The sequence below is a fragment of the Chelonia mydas genome, chromosome 1, assembly GCF_015237465.2.
Source record: "Chelonia mydas isolate rCheMyd1 chromosome 1, rCheMyd1.pri.v2, whole genome shotgun sequence".
Classification (NCBI taxonomy): Eukaryota; Metazoa; Chordata; order Testudines; family Cheloniidae; genus Chelonia; species Chelonia mydas.
Window position 1 is genome coordinate 345,456,737 of NC_057849.1, and position 25,218 is coordinate 345,481,954.

Here is a 25,218-nt window from a genome sequence, read left to right on the forward strand (position 1 = left end):
TTGCTCTTGTGATTCTGAGAGCAGCCCTTGTTCCACGGCAGATTAGAGCATGCACAGCTGAATAGCAGGGGCCAGCACCCAGGCCCAGTGCTGAGGGGCCATGAGTACTAGTCACCAAAGCTTAGAATTGTAGGACTGGAAGGGACCTCAATAGGTCTTCTAGTCCAGTGCCCTGCACTCAAGGCAGGACTAAGTATTATCTAGATCAGTGGTTCTGAAACTTTTGTACTGGTGACCCCTTTCATATAGCAAGCCTCTGAGTGATCCCTTATAAATTAAAAACACCTTTTTATATATTTAACACCATTATAAATGCTGCGGCAAAGTGGGGTTTAGGGCAGAGGTTCACAGCTCATGACCCCCCATATAATAACCTTGCAACCCTGAGGGGTCCCGACCCCCAGTTTGAGAACCCCTAATCCAGACCATCCCTGATGGGTGTTTGTCCAACCTGCTCTTAAAAATCTCCAATGACGGAGATTCCACAACCTCCCTGGGCAATTTATTCCAGGGCGTGACCACCCTGACAGTTAGGATGTTTTTTTTAATGTCCAACCTAAACCTCCCTTGCTGCAATTTAAGCCCATTGCTTCTTGTCCTAGCCTCAGAGGTTAAGAACAACAATTTTTCTCCCTCCTCCTTGTAACAACCTTTTAAGTACTTGAAAACTGTTATGACCCCTCTCAGTCTTCTCTTCTCCAGACTAAACAAACCCATTTTTTTCAATGTCTCCTCATAAGTCATGTTTTCTAGACCTTCAATCATTTTTGTCGCTCTTCTCTGGACTTTCTCCAATTTGTCCACATCTTTCCTGAAATGTGGCCCCCAGAACTGGACACAATACTCCAGTTGAGGCCGTATCAGTGCGGAAGAATTACTTCTTGTGTCTTGCTTACAACACTCCTGCTAATACATCTGAGAATGATGTTCACTTTTTTCCCCAACAATATTACACTGTTGACTCCAGATCCCTTTCCGCAGTACTCCTTCCTAGGCAGTCATTTCCCATTTTGTATGTGTGCAACTGATTATTCCTTCCTAAGTTGAGTACTTCGAATTTGTCCACATTGAATTTTATCCTATCTACTTCAGACCATTTCTCCAGTTTGTCCAGATCATTTTGAATTATAATCCTATCCTCCAAAGCACTTGCAACCCCTCCCATCTTGGTATCGAAGCACCAAGCAGAGGCGAAACATGGCCCATCTCTTAACAGTCTGTGGAAACACACCCATAGGAGTAAGCTCAGTGACGGTCAGAATGGCTCTGGTCAGTGGCAGCCACAGCAGTAAAATTGCCAGCTTGGAGACCACCCTCGTCCATTCTAATTCTGCGCTTATTCTGCCCAACATGCGGAGTAGAACCTTACTTTGTGAATAGTCCCATTGGTTTCAAAGGTGCTACTCAACGGAAGGTTGGCCAAAGTGGGACCACGGAGCGTAGGAGAAACTGACTCCTCCTTTAGACCTCTCACCAGGGTCCATAGCAGTAACCACCTGCACTTCTTAGAGAGATGAGACACACAAGGCCAAATTCTGCTCCCTATTACACTGCTAGCGACCTGGAGCGACTCCACTAGACTTCAGCACAATAGCAAAAGTTTGATCCCACACTTTATTGAAGAAACTCACTCAGTCCCCATCCTTTCCACTTATGTTCCCAGCAGCCCAACATCCAACGAAGTGTAGGTACCCAGCCCCTCTTCTCCTGGCACCATCTGATGAAGTGTTTACTCCTTGGTTTTTTGGTCCCTTTCCAAGGTTTCCAGCAGGCACAGAATCTGCCTGTGGAATTTTCGTTTTTTCTGTAAGTTTGCTGGGGGAGCAAATGGCAGCTGAGCACTGAGGTTTTCCATTTAATAGTCAGTTTCTGAAATGGAATGGAGAGATCCTTATGGGTCACCCAGTCAGGGTGCTTCCCTTTGGGGTTGGCAAAGGGATCACCACAACAGCAATTTGCCTGCATCTGTTATTCACTGGCCAGCCCGATGTTGACTAATATATGCCGGTTAGCATACAAATATATATCATATTCATAATATGTATTATCTGCACCATATATACATATTGTATATGGTGTTAATGTGTGTGTGTATATATATATATAATACACAAAGCACCAATAATGTAATAGTGATAGAACTTAACCTGGTCTATACCATAATCCTGTTCACTTATGCTAAGGATCGCATAATACTGGGAATGTGCTGAAGTCAGCATTTCGCACAAGCAGATAGGAAACTTGTCAAAATCAAGACACATTCATTCCCTGTCATGGTACAAGCTACGGAAGGACCTTCATGGATCAGTACAAGGAATGCTAATGTCCAGAACAAAGCTAAGGAAGGAACAGAACAACAAGTTAGGGAACTGGAACAAGCTGATGGGTTGGACTTCAGTGACGTAAAGCAATGGATAACTTGTAAAATCATGTAAATAGCAGCAACTGAAACCTGTAACTTGGGGAGCACAACTTCTGCATAAGATGAGGTACCATCACTGCATGCAACCGCTCTTTGGAGACTGGTACTGTATACAAATTTTTCGTGTATTGCATCAATAAACCCGACTGACCTTGATTCTTTGGTCTCAAGTATATTTCAAACAAAATAACAAAGTGTGGTCAAGCAACTGACTATACAATTTATCACAACCAATTACCATGGAGGAGATGGGTTGCTTGCACAGCACTTTGAAAGTGTAAAACACTATGTACAGGACGCTATTAAATTTCACTTCTCATGCTCTCCATAACTCCCCCACTCTCCAGTTACAGCTGTCACTCAAAGCTTTTGCTCCCAAGAAATCTTTGCTGAGACACTGCTCCCATATGTCCGTGGCTGGAAAGCCCTGCATAACGCATGGGCCTGGTTAGAGTCACTTCCTCAAGGAAGATCACAATGCAGCATTGTGCTGATTCCAACGAAAGTGCTTAGGAGCCCTAGCAGAGCAAAGAACACTTTCTTCTTCAGCACCCGAGCAAACAGCCCATCATGCTGACGCAACTGAGTCCACTTGGCAACTGTGGCCTGGAAGCATTAAGGGTTGCTCCCTCGTGCTGCCAGCCTGCAAGAGCAAGCATGACGGCATAGATATTCAGCAACACATCCTTGCAGCACTGCACAGGTTGTGTGCCAAGGAAAGAAGTCTTCCCCAAGGCTGCAGAGCATCACAACTCCAGCTGATTAAATCATCTATTTCCGAACCCAGTTCCAGGGCTCACAAGTGGAATGGAACCCGAGCAGGAACACCACATGACAAAGTACCAGGAAGGAAGCTTAAAACAAGGTCAAATGTGCTTACAAACAGGTCCCTGTCTCTTCTGTGGCTGCAAAACTGGGTCATTAAACCTCAGCTGTCATTAAAAACAAAAAAATTTCTTGCCCACCTGGGTGAGAGAACCCTGAAAACGAGAACTGAGCGTAACCAGTACAGTGCTGGGTTCCAGAGTCTGCAAACAGCCTCCAACAGCGGCTCTGAAAGGTGTGAACTGCCCTGTTCGTTTCAATGTGGTGCTGGTGATGCCAAAACGTAATGGGAGTTTAAACGTCAATCCTATTTTACTACTGAGCATTTTAGCAAAAGATCCAGCAAGCGTGATTATCACAGGCCCAAACTCCCTCCTCACAGTTTTGCAGGTGGGTACTTACTAAACAGATTCATAATGTTTGTATTTAAATTGTTAAAACCCTCCATTTTTAAATTTAAATGAGGCTGCCACAGAGCCCTGGCACCCTAGGGCCAGCTTGTTGGGAGTTGTTTATAACCAAGCCAGTGTTTTACACTCACACGGCCTCGGCTGGGGACGTCCAAGTGCTTACAAACACTCCTGTGAGATAGGAGAGTCGGATCCCAGTATTGATCTGGGAACAGGCCCCTAATCCCTGACTCTCAAGACTGACTCTTGTGTAACCTGATCAAAACTCAGTAAAATGATTCAGCATTTGAGGCCAATAATTATACCCCAGGTCTGTGTGTAAACTGAGACAGGCTTTGATATACCTATAGAACAGGGACATCAGTGGTTAAATTCAAAGCTGAATGATGGGAAGAGAAACTATAATTTTAGCTGGGTTACAAACACAGACTAGAGGGTGCCGCCTTGTGGTCTGGGTGTGCCAATGCACTATGGAAAGGAAAGGGTTAGCTTCATACATTTGGGTACTCAGACAGCCTCTATGCTTTCTCCCCAGAAAGGCAAAGTTACTCACAGGAAAAGGAAAGAGAACTGGTTGAAAGCTTGAGCCCTGTCACGTCGGTATCCATTGCCAGGGGTGGGCAGAGGAGAATGAGGAGAGATGGGGCTAGAGCAATCTGCTCCCCTGCTAGTTCAGCACAGAGAAATACAGGCTTGACAATGTGGGACTTGCAGGTGAAGAGGATTCTACTTCCCGACCAGGCCAGCCACAGGGCAGTTGTCCCTTACTCCCAAGTGAGACCCAAGGTTGTCCCTTTCAATAGCTCAGCCTCTACAGCACACTCAGGCAAGGAAAAAGGACTGGGTCAGATTCCCACTGGATATGCACCATGGAAAGCAGGGGTTTTTGCACACTCACACTCCACCTTCCATAGCAATCCAGAAAGACGGGTGTTTTCCACAGACAGGACAGACCAGGACCCAGCCCCCTCGGCGGTGTTGCAGCTCTAGGCTGGTGCATGTTATATAACACAAATGGGATCAGAAGGTGCAGAGATGTACATGAGGAAGCAATGGTACACATACACTTCACATCAGACTAGCCTTCTCACCCAGCCAGCAGACTCCAATACTCAGAACCCACAGCCTGATCGATCTTCTGCCCAGCCCTTTCCCTGCCTGGCTTGTGTTAGAGGCCAGTCCTGCAGCCCTTACTGAAATGAGTAGTGCTACTGTCTTCTCAGGTGAGTCAAAGCCTTACATTGCGCGGTGTAGCAGCCATCAGTCTTGCCGAAGGGCTCCTGGGCACAGCCAGAAAGAATAGTAATGCCATTGTTTCCAGTGCTATATTTGCAGTGGTCCACCGAAGAATGGTATTTCAAACTATCTCATTTAATCCTGGCGAAATTTTGGCAGAACTTCCGGATTAAAGTGATAGTGGGCCAAGCCCTCATACACACACACACACACACACACAGGTACTTTACTGAAACCATATTTCCCCAGTAAGCTATTGGGCTCTCTCTGCTCAACAGACTGTTTTTCCCCACACCTTTCACTGCTTCTTCCAACTTCTTCAATAGTTGTGCTCCCCCTCAAAAATTCTGAACAACAGGCTAGGTTTAAGAATATCCAGGATGTTGGACAAGCCCCATAAAGCCTAAAAATGGTTGCTGGAGGTCAGCTTGCCATTGCAATCCCAGGCTTTCATCACCACCTTCCTGGGATCTAACACATTTAACACTGGATTCCCCTTTGCCCAAGAAGGTTAGAAAACTCAGATCTAACTTGATGAGATGGGTACTTTGTCCTTTTTGTTTTAGAAATGGCATGGAGCCACTACTCAGCCCTTTGGATCAAACAACTGGCAAAGCAATTCTCCCCAACATACCACCATATGCTTCTCCTCCTACGCTCATGCTTAATAAGTGACCACGTTGGTACGTGGAAAATTCCCAATCTGGAGTAAGAAATTTTTTTTAGGTGTACTTTTACCCCAATAGAATTTAGCTCTCTCCAATGTCTAGCACTGTTCCAAGCAATCTGAGGAGCTATTCTGCTTTCTCGTGTAAATTTGGCTGGTGCACATACTCACTAGCAGCCTTCAGGAAGTCTCTGAGGACTTTCTTATATCTGGATAGTAGCTGGTCATTAAGACTCATCTCTCCCTGGTTTTCAGGGTTTTTTAAAATGCGAAGTGATTACATCACAGTGTTGCCCAATCTGTTAAGTGTTTTTCCTTTTATTTTTAGGACATGAGCCCATTTGGAGTTTTAAGACGCAAGCAAGTGACCTAACTTAGTAAGTTTTCCCCACTCTATACTTGACAGGTTAAAAAAAAGGAACATTTGATTAAAAAAAATACTGATGTCCTCAGTGGGGACCTCCTTTTATGTAGTCTTAACCCAGAGTGAATTCTTATGGCACAGAAAGTTGTGGAATTACTGAGATGACAATTTGTTTTGTGGCCTAGCGCTAATTGCATTAGTCTAAAAGCTCAGTACTTTGCTGAAGGCTCCTGTGCCCTTGACATATGATGGACACAAATAATTAAGTGCAGAGGTCCTGGGACGGATGGTTAGTTCTTCTTATAGTTAGAAAACAGGAACATGTCACTGTAAAAGTAAAGTAGTTATGAGCAGGACCTGGGTTCTCATCTCTTCCCAGAAAGCCACCAACTGCTGTTGGCTGAATGTCTCATAATAACCTGCTTCTCCTCTGGACTGAAGTGCAGTATAGTCAATATGGCAGTTAGAGTCTGCTGACGGCCCAGTGAGTCTGGCAAGGTCAAGAACCGATAGACAATGTTCTTGAGATATTCCAGGTTGGCTCCCTCTCTGCTCTTATCCCTTAAGTTCTTCTGGATATGGTCTTGAAGGGTGGATACCTCTTCCCTATGCTTCTCTTCCTCAACCAAAAGTCTCTCCTGGAGCTGGTGAACTTCCTTCTCCAGTTTGTGCTTCTGCTTCCTTAAGGATACAATTTCTACCTCTTTCCGGGCCAGCTGCTCTGCATACAGAAAGAAAGTGGGCTCATTGGCGGCAGCAAGATGCAGAGCCTGGGTGAGGTTCTCAGAAGAGATTGCACCCATTAAATCATCACTGCTAATGTCACTCCCTGGTGCTAGGTAATTTTTGGATCCTTGAAGCCCATAAGGTATGGCTAGAGACCTCAACTGCTCCAGCTCTTGGTCCTTTTCTGACAGCACAGCCAGTGCTCTGTCCCGCTGCTTGTGCATCTCTTCCTCCAGCTTTAGTGCCCTTTCCCTGTAATCCAGCCCGCATTTCTCTAGGTCCTGCCTGTGGACCTGCTGCAGGTGAGACACCTCTTGCTTCTTGGCTTCCATTTCTTGCTTGTGTTGCTTCTCCATCTCTTCACAGGAGAGCCGAAGTGCAATGTATTTCTCCTTCAGCTCAGCCAACTGTTCCTGGGTGTCCTCTAGCTCTTTGGCGAAGTTGACATCTTTGGCTGACTTATTCTTGAGGACCACTTGTGCTCTCATCTTGTACCTTTCAAATTCCTCCTTCAGTTGCTTCAGCTCTTGCTGGTAATACAGAGCAGTAGCCTTCTCCCCATCCCCAGCCTCAGTGCCCTTTGGCAGCTCCAACTCACAGAGCTTCTCTATGTCCAGGGTGGGCTGGCTCTTCTTGGCTGCCATCTGCAGCAGCTTCTTCAGCTTCTCCATTTTGTCTTTCAGAACATTAACATCCAGGCTGGCTTCCTCAGTGTGAATGTCCACTGGGGATCGGCTGGAAGCAGCGATGGCCAGAGTCTTGTTTTCCAGGTCTAGCTGCACAATGCGGTCCTTTAATTTCTGAATAGTCATTTGGTCTTTTTGTTTGGCTTTTTCATAAGTGCCAAGCAGCTCTGACACCTCAGAGACCTGGCTCTCCAAGCTGGCCACTCGACGCTCCTCCATCTGGGCATGCTGATGGAGCTGCTCTTCTGCCTGTGCAGTCTGGAAACAAAAGGAGCACAGACAGGTTACACTTCTGTTTTGTTTTATACTGGAAATTTGTGGCAGGAATTAACCTTGGTCTCCTGAATCCCAGGCCAGCACCCTAACCACCAGGCCATCCTTCCCCTCTCACAATCAATTCTGGGCCATTACACAGCTAGTCTGGCCCATATTTAAAGGATAAATAAACAAAGGATCAAATGAAAAACAATTTTCTATTTGCATTCCCCATTCTCAAGCAAGAAGTGCTGCTATGCCACACTAGCACTGGCAAGGAGAGGCATGCCAGCACTTAAGGCCTTGTTTTTCTTATGGGATTTCTTAAAACCTGTGTGTACTCTAAAGGGTGCAGTACTCCTAACTGCACTGGGTACAACTGCAGCATATTGTGGAGCTAGTATCACAGCCAAATTCAAGTAATCTTCTCCACTAGTTAGACTCCCCTGGGAAATCCTCTCGTTAGAGGCCATTTTCCAAGGACAAGCCCACAGAGGAGTGTGAGACCAGAGATAAAATGAAATTAATGCCCATGTGTTATCTGGTGGAAGGAATTTTCTAGACATTTCCAAATCCAGAGGGGAAGAAAGAATTCTGGAATGTTAACAGGAGGAGTTGGAGATTTTATTCTGGAATTCTTTTAGCAGCAAATCCAATTACTGGAGATGATTTCTATTCTCTTTAATCTGGGTTCACCTACTCATCACTCTCTTCCTCCATATCCCTGGTTTCTGCCCTTCTCTCTCTCCACCTGCATATGAGAGGCTTTTGCCCTGTTGTTTACCGCCCCCACCCCCCCCCGACCCAGCAGGCCAAACTTCACAGAGAGTGATCATGAAGGACCTCAACAGCAGAGCTTCCCCAAGAATATCATGACACTTACAAGGACAGCACAAGACACACCAGTTTCATGTTGCTCCCACCAACATTGAGGAACAATTGCCAATGGCAGCATAAGATCTTTCTCAATGGAACAGACAATGGTCCTTGTAGTCTGATATCTGGCTGCCAAGGAAGGTGTGAAACTGTCAAAAATGCATCTCATTCCTCCAGGAAAAGAGGAAAGATTTTTTCATGACCCCAGCTGGTGACCAGCTCAGCCCCTGAAGCTGGAGGGCTAAAAGCCCTTCTCATTTCACCTCATCTTACTGAGTTATTTACCTCAGCATCCATTTTCTGTTGATTTACAAAACACTACATTAAAATTATTTCTATAATAATTTCAATTTACACTGCTCTTTCACCGCAGGCTCTTAAAAAGTTTTACAAAGGTAAAATCATAGGAACTGCCACAATGGCTCAGAACAGTGCTCTATCCACTCCAATATCTGGTCTCCGACAGTGGCCAGGATAACATGCTTCAGAAGGTGGTGTAAGAAACTCTATAATGGACAATCATGGCATACCTGTTCATAAAAGAAGTTTCTTCCTACTCCCAGTGGTTACTGGTTGACTTTTGCCCTGAAGCATGGCAGTTTGCATCCTTATTAAGAAGTTATTCCTTCTAGTGGAACAGTAGATTTTTTTTTAATCTCTCTTATTTATGATCCTATGAAGATGCAGGATTTATGTCAACCCAAACTCACTACAAATCTCTGTGTACTCACTACTGCTCTCTTCCTATACAACATGTTGGCTAGTGCACCCTGGTGTACAAACAGAGAATTACCTTTCTCATCTCTTGCAGCAGCTGTGCTTGAAAGTGACTCTTGAGGCTGGCAATCTCATCCTGAAGCTCCTGCAGCCGGGGATCTGGCTTGCTGTTCTCTTCCTGCACAGCCTGCAGTTCTCTCTTCAGCTCCTCCACCACCCTGCTCAGCTGCTTGGTTTGCAGTTCAGATTCTTCCACACGGTCAGCCACATACACCCTTCCAGCCAGTGCTTCCCTGGTCTCCTCCAGCTTTAGCTCCACATCCTGGCGCAAGGTCCTCTCACTTTGCAGCAGCTTCTGTAGCTCCCGCAGCATAACGGCATGGTCACTCTGTTCCTGGGCCCGGTCATGTTGCTGTGTGATTAGACGAGCTTTGGTTTCTGCCAGCTGTTCCTGGACACACTTCATTTCTGCCTCCAACTTGCTCCTGTCTTCTTCAGCCTTTTTACTGGCCTCATCCAGGTCCTGCTTCATTTTTTTCTTGTCTGCTAGGTACGAGGCTTCCATGCGGGATTTCTCCTGGGTGACTGTAGCCAGGGAGCTGGTCAAGGTGGCCAGCTGAGTCTTCAGCTGGAGCACTCTTTTGTCAGCCTCATTAGCAGCGACTGGCACATCCCCACTGCCAGTGCTGACGCCGCTCTCTGACCCACTTGCCTCCTCCGATTTCAGAAGGGAGGCCCCAGCTGCTGTTCTCTCATCTTCTGTCCCCAGTTCACCCTTGGCACTGGTCAAGCTGGCAGCAGTGTCCACACTTGTAGCTGTCCCCATGCTGTCTTCACTATGAACAGAACTCCTGTCATCAGCAGAGTCAGCAAAGGAAACACTGGAGCTAGCAATGTCTGCAAGGTGAGCTCCATTCAGGCCAACGTCTGTCTCATGAGACACAGACAACACTTTTAAGCTAGCTTCCAAGGCTTCCTTCTCCTTGAGCAGGCTCTTGTAGGCTCTAACAACATCCTTCAAGCGAGTCTGGTACTGAAGAAGCTGTTTCTTCTGAGTTTCAATAGTCTCCAGAAGATCTTTTTTACTAGGACCACCCCCAAAGTTCATGCCAAACTTCTCCATGACTCCTCAGCGGCTGTTCAGCTTTGCTGCTCATGCAACCTGAAAGGAGAGGGAGGAAAAAACGTGAGCGAAGGCGACATAAATAGCCGCGGCAAGTCTTAAAACAGAGGTATGAGGCCACGAGGCTGCTCATGGGCGAACACGTCTGCAGAGCAGGAGCCCAGGGCCGCACGACAGCCTGGGGCGCAAACACACGCGTCGGAAGACTCGGAGCGCCCGGGAACGGCCCCCAGGCGCAGGCGCGTCGCAGGGCTGGGGACCTCAGGGGCTCCGGAGTGACCCCACTTCTGTCACTGACGCCACGACAAAGCCCCCGGGCCTCACTTCACCCCTCTGTAAGCGGGGGCGCTGCGGGCCCTGGGGCGCTACGGCCCCCGCCCAGCCCGGCCCGGCCCCACCGTCACAGGGGGGCGGCTGGGGAGCAGCCACGGGCGGGGGGGGAGCCCACTCCCGCGCCCCGGGCCCACCTCACACCCCAGCGAGGGCGTTCCCACTCACCCGGATCTCCGGCCCCACCGGAGTCCCTCCCACCCTCACCACGCCTGCGCGTATCCCATGGTTCCCGGCCCTCGCGCCTGCGCGTATCCCATGGGTCCCGGCTCACGCGCCTCGCGCCTGCGCGTGCCGCACCGCTTCCTCCCACAGCGCGTGCGCGTAGGACGCTGCTCGCCAGGCGAAGCTCGCTGCTCATGCGCCGATCCCTACTAGCGCTCGCTAGGCGTGTCCCGTCATCCCCGTCCAGCGCTCGCCGCGCCTGCGCCAATCCCACAGCTCCCGTCCACAGTCGACGCGCATGCGCCTGTTGGCCCTGTTCTCCTGCGAGGGCGCGAGGGCGCGCTCCGCTCTCTCCGCCGCTGTCTCTCACTGCGCATGTGCTGATTGCAATAAACTCTGACTCCCCTGCCCGCGGGCCGGCGGCGGCGGGCCCTAGTGCGCAGGCGCACTCCTGGGGCAGGGGCCCTTGGTCAGTCGCTGGGGCTGGGGCACGGCGGCGCGGGGGGCGCGGGGGCTGGGTGTGGTGTGAGCGCCCCGCTAGCGGCACGAGGGGGGCCCGGAGCAGCGCGCCCAAGCGGGGAAGCTGCAGTTGTTGCAGACCCGGGGTACCCAATCCCGGGGGGCCCCAGGCGGCGCCGTGTAGACGCGTTGGGAAGCCGAAGTGAACCTGACTCCTTCCTTTCTAGGGACTTGCTTGCCGCGGGGGCTGCCTCGCCGCAGAGGGAACCCCCTTCTCGGGCACAAGGCTTGTTCCCGCCGGCTCCCCAGGGGAACCGAGCCCGCCTCTCGCTCGTTAACCGGCTCGCGGGGCGGGGCGAGTCCTGCAAGGGCGGGGTCTCTGTCGGGAGGCGGGGCTAAGGCTGCCCGCGGCGGCGCTCTCTCGGGAGGCGGGGTTGACTAAAGGCGGCGGCCAGGGCTCCTGCTCCCGGGGGTGGAGCCATGGCCGCGGGCGGGGCTCCTTCCGCCTGGGATCGGGCTCTTGCCGGGCTCGGGGCTGTGTCAGGAGGCGGGGTTAAGGTGGGCGGGGCCGGGCTAAGGTGGGCAAGAGGCGGGGCGGGGCTCGGCCGGGAGGCGGGGCTAAGGTGGGCGGGGCTGGGGCTATGTCAGGAGGCGGAGCTAAGGCGGGCGGGGGTGGGGCCGAGGCGGCCGGGAGGCGGGGCCGAGGCGGCCGGGAGGTGGGGCTCGGGAGGCGGGGCTGGGGCGGCCGGGAGGCGGGGCTGGGGCGGCCGGGAGGCGGGGCTAAGGCGGCCGGGAGGCGGGGCTAAGGCGGCCGGGAGGCGGGGCTGAGGTGGGCGGGGCTGGGCCATGTCAGGAGGCGGAGCTAAGGCGGGCGGGGGCGGGGCTGAGGCGGCCAGGAGGCGGGGCTGGAGCTCTGCCGGGAGGCGGGGCTAAGGCGGCCAGGAGGCGGGGCTCGGCCGGGAGGCGGGGCTGAGGCAGCCAGGAGGCGGGGCTCGGCCGGGAGGCGGGGCTGAGGCGGCCGGGAGGCGGGGCTCGGCCGGGAGGCGGGGCTGAGGTGGCCGGGAGGCAAGGCTCGGCCGGGAGGCGGGGCTCTGCCGGCCAGGAGGCGGGGCTGAGGCGGCCGGGAGGCGGGGCTCGGCCGGGAGGCGGGGCTAAGGCGGCCGGGAGGCGGGGCTGAGGTGGCCGGGAGGCAAGGCTCGGCCGGGAGGCGGGGCTCTGCCGGCCAGGAGGCGGGGCTAAGGCGGCCAGGAGGCGGGGCTGAGGCGGCCGGGAGGCGGGGCTCGGCCGGGAGGCGGGGCTAAGGCGGCCGGGAGGCGGGGCTCGGCCGGTCAGGAGGCGGGGCTAAGGCGGCCAGGAGGCGGGGCTGAGGCTGCCGGGAGGCGGGGCTCGGCCAGGAGGCGGGGCTGGGGCGGCCGGGAGGCGGGGCTGAGGCAGCCAGGAGGCGGGGCTCGGCCAGGAGGCGGGGCTAAGGCGGCCGGGAGGCGGGGCTGAGGCAGCCAGGAGGCGGGGCTCGGCCAGGAGGCGGGGCTGAGGCTGCCGGGAGGCGGGGCTAAGGCGGCCAGGAGGCGGGGCTGAGGCGGCCGGGAGGCGGGGCTCGGCCGGGAGGCGGGGCTAAGGCGGCCAGGAGGCGGGGCTGAGGCTGCCGGGAGGCGGGGCTCGGCCAGGAGGCGGGGCTAAGGCGGCCGGGAGGCGGGGCTAAGGCGGCCGGGAGGCGGGGCTAAGGCGGCCAGGAGGCGGGGCTAAGGCGGCCGGGAGGCGGGGCTCGGCCAGGAGGCGGGGCTAAGGCGGCCGGGAGGCGGGGCTGCGGCTGGTTCCGGCCAGGCCTGCTCGCAGCGGCGGTATCGGCAGCCTCGGGGCTCGCAGCGCGGCCTCCCCCTCCCGCCGCCATGGGCCTCACGGTCTCCGCCATCTTCTCTCGGATCTTCGGCAAGAAGCAGATGCGGATTCTCATGGGTGAGGCCAGGCCGGGGGGGCCCGAGCCCGCTCCCCCTGGGCGGCTGCCGCCCCATAGCCCCGCGCTGCCGAGCCCCGGGGGAGGGGTCGGGCCGCAGGGCCCCGGGGCGGGGGGATGGGTAGGGTCCCCCTTTCCCCCCCCCCCGGAGAAAGAGGGGTCGGGCCGCAGGGCCCCGGGGTGGGGGGATGGGTAGGGTCCCCCTTTCCCCCCCCCCCGGAGAAAGAGGGGTCGGGCCGCAGGGCCCCGGGGCGGGGGGATGGGTAGGGTCCCCCTCCCCCCCTCCCCCGGAGAAAGAGGGGTCGGGCCGCAGGGCCCCGGGGCGGGGGGATGGGTAGGGTCCCTCTCCCCCCCTCCCCCGGAGAAAGAGGGGTCGGGCCGCAGGGCCCCGGGGCGGGGGGATGGGTAGGGTCCCCCCCGGAGAAAGAGGTGTCGGGCTGCAGGGCCCCGGAGGGCGGGGGGATGGGTAGGGTCCCCCCCGGAGAAAGAGGGGTCGGGCCGCAGGGCCCCGGGGCGGGGGGATGGGTAAGGTCCCCCCCGGAGAAAGTGGGGTCGGCCGCAGGGCCCCTGGGCAGGGGGGATGGGTAGGGTCCCCACCGGGGCAGAGGGGTTTCGCTGCAGGGCTCTAGGGGTTGGGGGGTGGATAGGGTGCCCCCTGAAGAAGTGGGGTGGGCTGCAGAGCCCTGGGGGATGGGAGTGAGTGGAGAGCCCCCCAAAGGAGTGGGGTTGGGTTGCAGGGCTGGCGGGGGAAGTGATGTTAACTCACCCCCATGGCCAATCCCTCTGGGGTAGCTGGGCCAGGTAACCGGCCCCTCCTGCCATGGGCATTGTGGCTGGCAGGCAGGCTGGCTGCTGCTCCCAGAGCAGTGTATGGGGAGCCCCGCCCTTGCCCGATGCCAGGTCCCTGCCCATGCCCTGCAAGCGCTAGCCATTATCCCAGAGAATTGGGGACAGCATCGGTCCCTGCCGGAGAATTGCCCTGCCTTGGTCCTGTGGGGCTGAGCAGCCCTGCCAGGCATGGGCACCTGCCCTCCCTGCATCGCTGGGGTGACTGTTATCGCTGTCTCTTGCCCTCTCCCAGGAGGAGTGCAGACGTGTCCCCCATGGACCTTTAGACCTATAGGACTGAGGGATCCTGTTCCCTTATGGGGCATTGGTCTCTGCTGCAGGGTTTATAGAGCTAGTCCATCCAGCAGAGCAATTCTCATGGAAAGGGCTGTAGCAAAAACTTCAGTGACTCATGGGCTGGGCGATGGGGAGCTGTGGGCATAGGGTCCCTGCACATCCCACTGCAGGTGGTAACAGGGTTCAAGATTGTAACTTCTGGGTCTGCTCGGTGAGCCCTTGATGACAAGAGGGCCAGACTCATGTCCTTGAGCCTGTCCGGGTTGGCTGAGCCAACAGCCCTGAGAGAAGGCTCTGGAGAGTATTGGGACTGTCCTAGGAGAGGGGCTTGGACCACGTAACTGTCAGTCCCCGAAACGGGGTGTTTACTCTGAAACGTAATTCTGGTTGGGCACTGGAGCATAAACTTATCCTTGTGGCGGCTGGACACCTCCAGCCAACAGACTCTTCTGGTCTTCGAGACACGCTGGAGTTCAGAGATGGGATATGAACCACTGAGCTGGGGTCAGTGGGACTGTTGCCTCCAGCGTGTTTCCCAGCCTCCGTCTAGTGCATTTTAAACGTTGTTGGAAGGGAAGTGCCCCCAGACGAAAGCTCTGCCTGCGAAAGATGCTGATGGTCTTCTGGGTTTGCGTTTACTGAGGCACTTCTGGCTGGTCACTTCGCCGTGCATAACACAAACAGGTGCCTGTGAACCCTGTCAGCTTAAAGCAAGGGGGTTTACAGACACTGTCCGAGCAGGGGCTTGACCCGAGCTAGGATCTCACAGCCCAGGTGCAGTGTAAACAAGTAACAATAATGGAGGATTTTGGGGCGGGTTCTGCAAGATACAGTGGTGCCTCGGCTCAGTGGCAGGGCCCTAACCCCTTTTAATGAGCAGAAGGTCCTAGCTTTTTGACAGGCATGCCGACCGGAGTTCTCCAGTTGCATGCGAGGTGCAGCCCAGACAGTGTCTGTGCAAGCTCCTTTCTACCTGCTTGTGCCCCTGTTTCTGACTTTGGGGGGTGTTCGGTCTCCATGAGCCAGTCGAGGCCCAGCAAGGCAGGGCACCTTGTGTTTGTAGTTCTGCGTGGTGGACAAGCTGGACAGAGACCCCAGCTCACTACTTATAGGAGTCCCAGAAGAGCCGTTGAGTGGTAATGGCTCTTGGCCAATACTGACATGGCCCGGATCAGAACAGTGCTTTGGGAGTGTGTCTCTCCTTAGCCTATTGCTGGTACTCTGGGCCACTCTGCTCCCCGGGTAATGCCCTTCTGAACCACCCTCCTTGTAAAGTCTGGGACTATAGTGTCGGTCAGATCAAGCAGAAGAGAAGAGGGAAGCAGAATTCCCTAGATGAAGAGTTCCCCATAGCTTCCTATTGTCTCTGTAGGATTCAGCTGTTCTGTGACAAGCACCTTGTCTTTCCTGAGGGGGAAACTCTAAAGTGTAGGGGTGCTCGCATGTCCTGCCCTGCACTGGACTCTGCCCCCGAACTGGAAATGACACTTGTAGGCAGGGCTCTAGAGACATCTGCTTTTCTGTAATGGGGATGTACAGAGCTGGCATATGCTAGCAATTCCTGCCCTGGGCATCATGTCAAGGGCAGACTGAAGTGACTCCTCCACAACTGATACCAGCTGCCTAGGACTGATCAGAGCGGTGTTGGAGGGAGTGGAACATTTGGGAATCTCACCTGATTCTCCCCTCCTGGTGCTCAAAACTGATCTCCACGGAGAGCTTTGCGGAGGGGAAAACTGCTGTTAGATCTCTGCCCCACAGCGTGTGGATTTGCTTGGTGTTCTCTGGGATAATTTAGGCTTTGAAAGCTGCAGAATGCAGGGCAAGGCAGTGGGTTTTATTCTGGGCAGACCTCTCACTTGTTTGTCCTGAGCGAATGACTTGTGGCTGTTTTGGGGGTAGGCTGTACACAAGGGGCCGTGGGTGGGTTTGTGGGTTGTAAACTTGGTAGCCCTTTGTAAAGCTGCCTTGCTAGAATGGCTCTGTCTGAGCCTCTGGGAGCATACACTTGGCCCTTGGAGCTGTTAGACTTCTCTGCATCATCTCCTGTAAAGAGGGGGTGCTATATACTGGGGTGGTCCTACTCATCAGGGAAACCGGTTATGGGGGCTTTAGGCAGGAGCCAGGTGCTGGCAAGTGACACTGGCCTCTCCCCTCTTTCTCTCTCGCCATTTCAGTCGGCTTGGACGCTGCTGGTAAAACCACCATCCTGTACAAGCTAAAGCTGGGCGAGATCGTCACCACCATCCCCACCATTGGTAAGTGGCGAAAAGCCGCGCCCCGGCTCTGGTTTGCCTCCAAGGTTGGGAGAGGGGTAATGTGCTGAGGTTCGCAAGCTTTGTAAAGTGACCCCCATCTCTCGGGCTGGGTCGGCAGTGGGGTTGTGCTTCCCCGCAGCTCTCTTGCTGGTTAGCTGGGGGCCATGTCTGAGCTGGGGCTGTATCGTGGCATTGGAATCAGAACGGTTTCTGAAGTCAGCAGGGGTGTTTCACGATGGCTCCTGTCGCATTGCTGAGCTGTGTCACTGGAAGGGCCTTTAAACTGCAGTGAGACTTATGTGCCTTGCTGGGCTCCGGCTTGACTTGAGGGGGTACCCACGGCTCCCCAGAGTCGTCTACGCTTGTGGGGCTAGACTTCCCAACAGGTCAACGAGCGAGACCCAAGCCAAGGTCCTTGCACAGACCCGGCCTGAAGAGCTGACAATCCAATCGCCTGATAAAATGGAGCCATCCCGATGTCTCCAAAGCTGGGGCGGTCGGTCCTGCACACTGGCTGCGTTGGAGCAGCTGTACAAGTTCAGACCGCATGCAAGCGCGTTCATTGACCGTATGTTCCAAACCACCCATGTTTTGCTGTCTCAGCCCTGCTCGCTTCGGACCCAGCATACGAGGAGCTGGTCTGACGGGTAGCGTGACTGCAGCAGAAGAAAGAGGCTTCCTGTCGGTTCATCTCTGTGGTGTTTATTTTAAATATTTTGTGTGACACTAGTGTTGAAAGTGATGGACTTGCCTGGGCAAGGCACAGCAGAGGCTGATGCTGTGCAAACGCCCCCACAGGACTCTGTCAGTAGACCTCATTTCTCTGCTGCCGTTGTCCTGGGCTCCTTGCCAAGCTCCCCTGATTCTCCACTGCCTGCAGCCCCCTGCTGTCTGAGCCCTGAGCTCCCCATACACAGCTCTTCCGATGCCCCTCAGTCCCAACCCACTGGCCCCCCGGTATTTTGTTCCCTGTCACTCCACCCCCATGTTGCTGTCACTCATGCTTGTACGGCTGAGAGCTGCCAGGTCTGCGGTGGCTTTAGAGGTGCCAGTGATGGTGGCCTGTGCACAGGTTCACGTTAGAAGAGCAGATGATTGGGTTGCTGGGCTGGACCATTGGGTCACATGGGAAGGGCTGGGTCTGACTCTGTAAACGTTGTCTGACCTTGATTTGGCCTTCACAGTGAGTCCAGCAGAGCTTGTATTTCTTAGCTGTGCAGAGCTCTACTGACTGGTAAATGTCTGTCTAGGTGGATTTTTAGAATGGGGGTGCTTGTGGGTTGCTTATTTCTGATCATGGGAAATGAGGTGAGCAGACAAGCAGATTATAGCTGAACAGCAGTTACCTTAGTGCAATTCTAGTCTGAGATGAAGCTGTGTGAAAATGTCTCCATCTGATGGTTCTTGACATCTGCTCACCATCTGTATTTGTCTACCTGCTTGAGAGACAAAGTAGGTAGATGTGACTTGTGCACCACTGGACAGAACTGCTTAGCGAGTTCTAGGGTTGCTAGGTCAGAGTTTGTCATGCAGAATCCTCTGCTAGCAGTAAAGCATAAGCTGCAAGGAACACCAGCTTGGCCCACACAGCCTGGGTGAATTTACTGGTAGTGGCTGGGAAGCCGCTTAATGAGGGAGCAGACAGTAATGTGGAGCTGTACTATGCCTTTTTTAGTCCCATTGCAGAGCAGAAATTGTGCTGTGGATGTCTCTGCTGTCTGGGTGGGGATAATCCACTACCCATCCCCCAGAAGTGCTGGTGGGAGGAGAAGGATGCTGCACTGCACCTTCATCTTACTTAACACACCCCTGTGACACTTGTCACCCCATGAATCCTCCCTCCCCCAACTCAAAAATCCCCTGAAATCTTGTGGCGTCTCTGCCGGCAGCGGCTGGTGTTTCCTGTAGTGCATGTCTGTGGTCTGCCAGTTTTCAGGCTGCCATGGTGATTAACTATCTTCAGCAGAGACTCGCTTGTGCTTTTTCTTAAACCCTGTCTCCTCTCACTCCTTCTGTCGCCCTTGCAGGATTCAATGTTGAGACGGTGGAATACAAGAACATCTGCTTCACCGTCTGGGATGTAGGTGGCCAGGACAAAATCCGACCCCTGTGGAGACACTACTTCCAGAACACACAGGTGGGAGGAGCTGCAGAGGCACTGGGAAAGAGCCCTCTGGACGTGATTGTTGTACAGGGGTCCACTGAGGCCTCCCCTCACCTGCCTGCCTCTGGATAGGAGTAGGAGATAGCAACTGCTTCCATGGCAAAGAACCTGGGATGAAACATGGACCTAGTCCCATGGATGCTGCTCCTGCCCTGGTCATAGGAGCTAGGTTGCTTTGGCCTTCCCAGCAGTTCTGGGTGACCCTCTGATCCCTCTCCCTTCTTGTGGGGGAAGGGCAGTAGCAGTGTCTCATTGGTAAAGAGATAAGGATTGATTGTGCATTGGTACCAGCAGTTTGTCCTCTTCCTGAGATGATTTAACCAGGGAGCTTGGCTGGAAGGCAGCTCCTGGCTCCCCCCACGCAGCAGCATGCATTGGGGTTACGGGAGTTGCCTGCACCTTCACTGCACCAAGCTGGCACAGTGACACCGACCCTGAGTCAGGCTCTTTCAGAATGAGGCAGGGAAGGCATCTCTGCTCTGATCCATGAGTAACTTCCTTCGTTCAGTGCAGCGAGATGCTGAAAGTGGGGCTTCTGAAAACTACCCCAGGGCATTTCCCACCCCCTGGCCTCTGTGCGAGTGGAAGCAGCAATAAGAGATGTGGGGTTTTCTTCTGAATGAAGACGCATGCAAGCCCTTGTTGCTGATCTATAGAATAGCTTTGGAGAAGATACGTGGTTGGGGGTAGGGTGGGAAGTGGTTGCTACATTGGCAGTGATCTCAGTTGCCGTTCCATGGTGTTGGAAAGAGGCTTGTTCCTCTGGGTTTGTGTAGTGTTCCCCTCACTGTGGCATCAGTGTCTGCGCTGTGTGAACTGTCTCATGCCTGTCTGCTTTCTTCTACAGGGCCTCATATTTGTTGTGGACAGCAATGACCGAGAGAGAGTGCAGGAGTCTGCAGATGAGCTACAGAAGATGGTGGGTGTGGTTTGGAGAGAGGCTGTGTGTTGTCTCTGTAAGTTTTCAGGCTTGGGGTGACTGGTGGGAAGGTGGAGAATACTAGGTGGGATCTTTCTGGTGTGAAAGCCTAGGAGCTGACAGGGCTAGTAGGATGTGTATCTCAGGTGGCCGAGGCTCTGCTAGAGCATATCTCAAGGTAAGTTGGCGTGTGTGGAGCAGGAGCTCAAAACGAGCTGAGCCTGCTTTCCAAATTTGCTTATCCCTAAGACTAGGAATCTAGATGCTATTGCAACGGACACATGTGCATGCAGAGGTCACTTATACAGTCCTCAAAATCCCTTGTGTTTGGAGTAAATTTAACGATACTGCTTCTTCCATAGCCAGGCCTGCTGTCTATTGACTCACCAGTATGGGTGACTGTCACTCTGACTCTTCGGGTTCTGAGACGTGAAGTCAATAGGAACTCAGTGCTCAGCATCTCTGTAACATGGGCCCTGGTTATCTTACTGTGTTCACCTCTACAGGGTGAAATGCGCTAACAGCTAGTTCCAGAAATCAAAATTGCATACACTACCCATGCCATTCCTTTAGACTAAACCAGCGTCTGCCAGAAATGTTCCATAAACCATAGGTGAGACACATTAAACTCATTTACTAAAACAAAACAAAATTAACCAGAGCCACGTATAGAAAGTGTCTTTATGTTAGCTGCAGTCCAGTTTTCTCTCTGGATGCAGAGAAGGCCTTTGAGTGGGTTGAATGGACATATTTAATGGAAACCATGGAATGCATCGATACGGGATGGCTTCTAGAAATGCTGTCTCTTACCAATGGCTGTCAAAAGCAGCCTGCAAGTAAGTGGAAGCTTGGAACTGTTCCCACCACAGCTGATCTTCCTCAGCGTATGTTGAACATCAGTGTCACAGGGAAGCTGCTTCATGTAGATCCAGTAGACCCATTTATCATGTGGCAATTCTATCAATGTGCTAAAAAGGCCAGCTCATCTACCCCTAAAATGTACAACCATTACCACTTTCTCATGTGCAGAGGGCTTGATAATTAGTGTCCCATTCCAGCTGTAAACTGCCAGTCCTCTCCTGCATTTGCAGGGGGATACAATTCATTTTTCTGATCGAAAGTATGTATTTCAACCAGTAATCTCTGTTCTGGGGCAGTGGGTCCTATGCCCACTGTGACCCCCTATAAAAACCAGCTAGATCACCTGCTTATTAAAATACCACTTCTCTACAGCAGTATTCCATTCCTATCTTTGCTGCCTGTCTCACTCCCTCATCTACTGTTGGATTATAAGCCCCACAAGACAGAGATCTATTCCGTACAGTTACATGTGCACCCATGATGAAATACACATGCAGCTCTCACTTTGAAAATCTGATCACAAGTGTCACAAGCACTTGGCTGCTGGTGTGCACCAAAATGCTGAGCTTTTCTGGAAGGTCTCGCCCACGGGTAGTAACCAAAAACTGGCTCGAATGCAGCATTAAGGCTGAGAATCCAGGTGTTCCGTCAGGCAACTCCAAAAGTGAAGATTTCTACTGAAAGGTCAATGGGTCTCCAATGCAGGCCTGGTGTGTATCCCGTGGATAGACTCCCATAGCGTTCCTGTTAACAAGGCCATCAGGAATGGACAGTACATCCTAGGTAACATTGCAGGAGAAACCTGGACTCTTGAGTGCTTGGTCTCTCTGTTAATGCTCATTTTTCTATGTGATTTCTTCGGAGCACTGCTCCCTTTCTGTAGAGCTGCATCCTGGCTGTGTGCCTACTACTGAGCCAGTCTCAGGAGAACGCAGGCTTCAGGCACCCCTCACCCTAAAACCACAGACCCTCTTCTCTTCCCACTTGACTTGACTCGACTCTTCCATCCCTGGGAAAACAAACTGAGCCGGAAAAGCTGCCCAGTGTCTGCTGTTCTGAACTGGGTGCCAGTGGCCCCTCTGGCCTGCGTGGGGCAACAGGAGACCATGCCCGCAACTCGACCAGCTGAACCAGCGTTTCTTCAACTGTGAGAAAAGGAAATTCCCTTTGGGCCAAGCCTGATCGTAGGCACATCCCAGGCCCGAAGCAGGGGGGTTGGGGCTTCTTGGCAGCTGCAGAGTCAGGATGGGAGTGGGAGCTCCGCCAGAATCTTCAGGCTCTTTGGCCGGCAGACACTGCACTGAACTCCCCCGGCCCCGACCCAGCAGAGGCGCTCTGGAGCAGGGCTTTGGCGCAGTGTGCCCCGTCCTTGCTACGTGTCTTTGTTCATCTGGCAGGAGCACTATATGCACTCGAAGCATTACAACAAGGGGCTGGGGCAGAGCGGGTGCCTGGGAAAGAGGAGACTTGGTCCCATCCCTGATGAGCTCACAGGCTGATTGAGACATGCAGCGAAGGCGAGGGGGAAGGAAGATGCAGGGTGCCTGAGCTCGGTGTTGTGCCGTATGCAGCTGGTTGGTTCTGACTTGCCTGAGTGTGGTCTCCAAAGAAGAGTGGGTGTGGCTAGAGCACTGCCTGGCAAACCCAAGGGAGAGGGTGCGTGGAAGAAAAGGGAGCTGTTCCAGGTGTAGCGTATAGCATGAAAATAGGTCTGAGGACGCACATAGACTGAGGGAGTGGGCTGCTTGGTTAGTACCTGAACTTAAAGAAAAGCCATTCCGTTAGAAAATCCTTCTCTCCTGAATCCAAGAGAACCTCGCACGGGTTCAGAGCAAAAGCTCGAGCGTGTGTATTTGTTGGGGAGCAGGCCCGAATGAGATTAGCCACAGTGGGAGCTTCCTGGGGTGCAGAATACATGAATATTTGCCTTATGGCTACATGGCATTTGTGTGCACCCAGTGGCCTTGGGAGCCAGAGGTGTTTACACTGTCAGAGGGAGAAGGCCGAGAGCCTGGGTGTGAGCTGAGGAGGTGGGAGGAAGGAACATGCTCGAGTGGAGCTGGAGAAAGAGGGGTTCAGTTTTTGCCATGGCTACCCCGGGGAATGGTGTGGTGTGACGTGAGGATGAGCTGTTGTATAAGCTGGGAGGGATGGAGAGGTAATGACTGAAACGCAGGGGAGCTGAGGAAGGGGACCAAGAACAGACCCTGAGGGATGTGGGGGCCCCCAGCAGAGGGTTGAGGAGGAGGTGGCTGGGTGAGCTGAAAAAGCTTTAAATTGGAGCAGTCAGCCCCTCACGCTAGAGCTGTGACGTGGTAATTGTCTCTGTCCTGTGCCCAGAACTTGATTGTATGTGAGGTCAGGGCCCCGCTGCTGTGTGTGCTGCACAGACGCCCTGCCCCACGGAGCTCACAGGTCAAATACACAAGACAGGTGAAAATGGGGGGAGGGAGGCAGGGTTTACCCCCATTTGAGCAGCTGGGGAACTGAAGCACTGAGAGAAGCGTCCTGCCCAAGGTGACCCATGGTGTCTATGGGAGAGGTGGGAATTGAACCAGATTTCCTGTGTCCCGGTTCAGTGCCCTATCACCGAGGCATCCTCTCCTCACTCTGGATTGGTCCCTAGCAGACTGCGGTAGGCTAGAGCGGGCTGAGTCTTGTGATGGAGCAAGCCAGCTGGTTTCACAGGCTGCCTTCCCCCTCGGCCTTGGCTAAGCTGGCTTTGCCTCCTCCGTTCCAGCTGCAGGAGGATGAGCTGCGGGATGCGGTCTTGCTGGTGTTTGCTAACAAGCAGGATATGCCCAATGCCATGGCAGTGAGCGAGCTGACAGACAAGCTGGGCCTGCAGACACTCCGCAGCAGAACCGTAAGTGTATACAGGGTCCCGCGATTGCCAGGAGAGGCAGTCCTGAGATTGCGGGAGGGATTGTAGTCTGATTGCCTCTCCTCTGTCTCAGCCTCATGGGCTGTGAAGCTGAAGCAGAGCTGTGAGCAGGGAGCCTGGAGTGTGGGTCGCAAGGGCTGCTGCAGGATTGCGAGGTGACTTGGCAGAGCGGTGTGCCTGGAGCTTGCACTCTGCCTGGCCCTAGCTGGCACAGTGCATCTCTCTCCGATCAGCACCAAACTCTGTCTTGCTTCCCTTTCCCATCCCCAGTGGGTTCTCCAGCAATTGTCTCCTATAGGGCTGAAGAGAACTGGAGACCTTGCTTGCTGACAATGATATATGGCGTGTTACAAACTAGCCCATCCATCCGCATTTCCCAAGTGCAGTAGGGTGGGATCATGATTCCCAATTTACAGAGAGCAAAACTGAGGCACCCAGGTCACACCGCAAGCTGAAGTGGGATTAGGGTTTGGCGGTGCTTGGCTTCCGGCCCACTAAATGCTACCTCTCGGCATTAGCTGTTGTCTTGCCTGCTGTCTGATTTCCTTCCCTTCCCTTGTTTTTCAGTGGTATGTGCAGGCAACTTGTGCAACCCAGGGCACTGGTCTCTATGACGGACTGGACTGGCTATCGCACGAGCTCTCCAAGCGCTAGGTGGGTGGCCAGCCGGCTCACAGTCCAGACGAGTGTCGTGCCCACCTGGGATCTCCGTGCCGGGTTTAGTTTAGTTTTTTGGGTTGTTTTTTTCCTCCCCACTGTGACCTCGTCTTAAATGATCTTGTGTGTTTATCTGGTAGAACTTGAACCTTGAGGACTCTTCAGGCACCTGCACTAGCCGTGCTCCTGCCTTCCGCTGCCCAGATGGCACTTTCATGCTAACCATCCTACCCAACTGCATGTGTTCTTGTGAAGTGGAGCCTGCGCCATGTCCCAGTGGGGCCTGTTGGGAGGGAGGGAGGGAAGTGGCATTCACTTGCATCTAGCGGGTGGGGGCGGGGTGTGTCTAAGCACTGAGCGGGTGGCTGTGTTCCAGTTACCTCCACTGGCAGCTTGCGAGGAAAGCCGTAGGTAACTGCTTCGGCCGTCCCAACGCTGCAGAACAGAACCGTTTCTCCTTTTTATCCCTCCACGAACTTTATAATTGTTTCTCTTGGGGAGGGTTGGGGGCAGGGCAGGGCTGGGACTCTGACTGTGTAATGTGCTATTGTATATCGAGTAATAAAACTCCACCAGTTTGTATCCTGTGCCCTACCTCGTTCTCGCCAGCAGACGGTCCCGGCTTTTGTGTGTGAGGGTCAGGGTGACTAAGGAGGTGAACATGGGGAGCTGCAGGGCCACCCTGTGGGGTGGAAAGCCAGAGGATTAAATGTACAGAGATGCCTGCCCAAAAGCCTCTCTCAGCCCCTGGGCTCTGGAGTGGAAAGCTAGAGTCCCCAGCATGCTGTGTGCCTGGCCCTGGTTTGGAAAGGAGGGGGCTGGGTGCACTCTGAATGCAGGTGCCACAAGGATTCTGGGCTGTGGGTGCTTGGCAAAGCAGGGTTTATTGCTGACTGTTGCTCCCAGTGTCTCAGGCCATCTCCTGAGAGACCTGCCCAGGTGTGGCACCGACAACCTACAGGATGGGACTGGGTGTAAGCAGTCAGCTGCACCAGATGTGGAAACAGCTGGTGGGATCCAGCTATGTGTCGGAGCAGGAGCTTAACGCAGCGACCTGTTGGCGTGTGCTTGGCTGCTGGGCTCAGCGGAGCTCTGCTCGACCCTCCCCTTCTCGCCAAGTGGTGAGGTACTGCCCAGG

General features: G+C 53.8%; 2 protein-coding genes across 20 annotated transcripts in view; one reads left to right on the top strand and one right to left on the bottom strand.

Moving 5' to 3' along the window:
• Positions 1 to 11,165, bottom strand: part of GCC1 (GRIP and coiled-coil domain containing 1) — a 62,846-nt gene extending 51,681 nt beyond the window's left edge. For 5 of the 16 annotated variants that reach the window (XR_006283563.1, XR_006283566.1, XM_043521798.1 and 2 more), the window contains exon 1: positions 9,261 to 10,759. Coding sequence is in view for 14 of the 16 variants with exons in the window: in XM_043521798.1 (XP_043377733.1) it covers positions 9,261 to 10,307 (1,047 nt within the window). In the remaining 2 variants the exon portion in view is untranslated. The other 11 variants (XM_043521770.1, XM_043521767.1, XM_043521779.1 and 8 more) reach the window with 6 other exon arrangements.
• Positions 11,166 to 13,034: 1,869 nt separating this feature from the next.
• ARF5 (ADP ribosylation factor 5) lies at positions 13,035 to 24,660 on the top strand. 4 transcript variants are annotated; one of them, XM_037889492.2, is made up of 7 exons: positions 13,041 to 13,214; positions 16,515 to 16,595; positions 18,623 to 18,732; positions 19,607 to 19,678; positions 23,280 to 23,405; positions 23,991 to 23,992; positions 24,221 to 24,357. In XM_037889492.2, coding segments are annotated over exons 1-7 (459 nt in total). In that variant the 5' UTR covers positions 13,041 to 13,147; the 3' UTR covers positions 24,222 to 24,357. The 4 variants fall into 4 exon arrangements, with proteins under 4 accessions (XP_043377806.1, XP_037745418.1, XP_037745420.1 ...); XM_037889491.2 differs by having other exon boundaries at positions 13,042 to 13,214; positions 23,991 to 24,077; positions 24,221 to 24,363; XM_043521871.1 differs by having other exon boundaries at positions 13,035 to 13,214; positions 23,991 to 24,660.
• The last annotated feature ends 558 nt before the right edge of the window (positions 24,661 to 25,218 follow it).

Excerpts from the sequence above, each read along its gene's own strand:
- ARF5 (XM_037889490.2), top strand. The coding sequence starts at position 13,148 with ATGGGCCTCACGGTCTCCGCCATCTTCTCTCGGATCTTCGGCAAGAAG. Across the intron at positions 13,215-16,514 it reads GCAGATGCGGATTCTCATGG|TCGGCTTGGACGCTGCTGGT; the intron begins GTGAGGCCAGGC and ends TCGCCATTTCAG. Across the intron at positions 18,733-19,606 it reads ACTACTTCCAGAACACACAG|GGCCTCATATTTGTTGTGGA; the intron begins GTGGGAGGAGCT and ends TTTCTTCTACAG.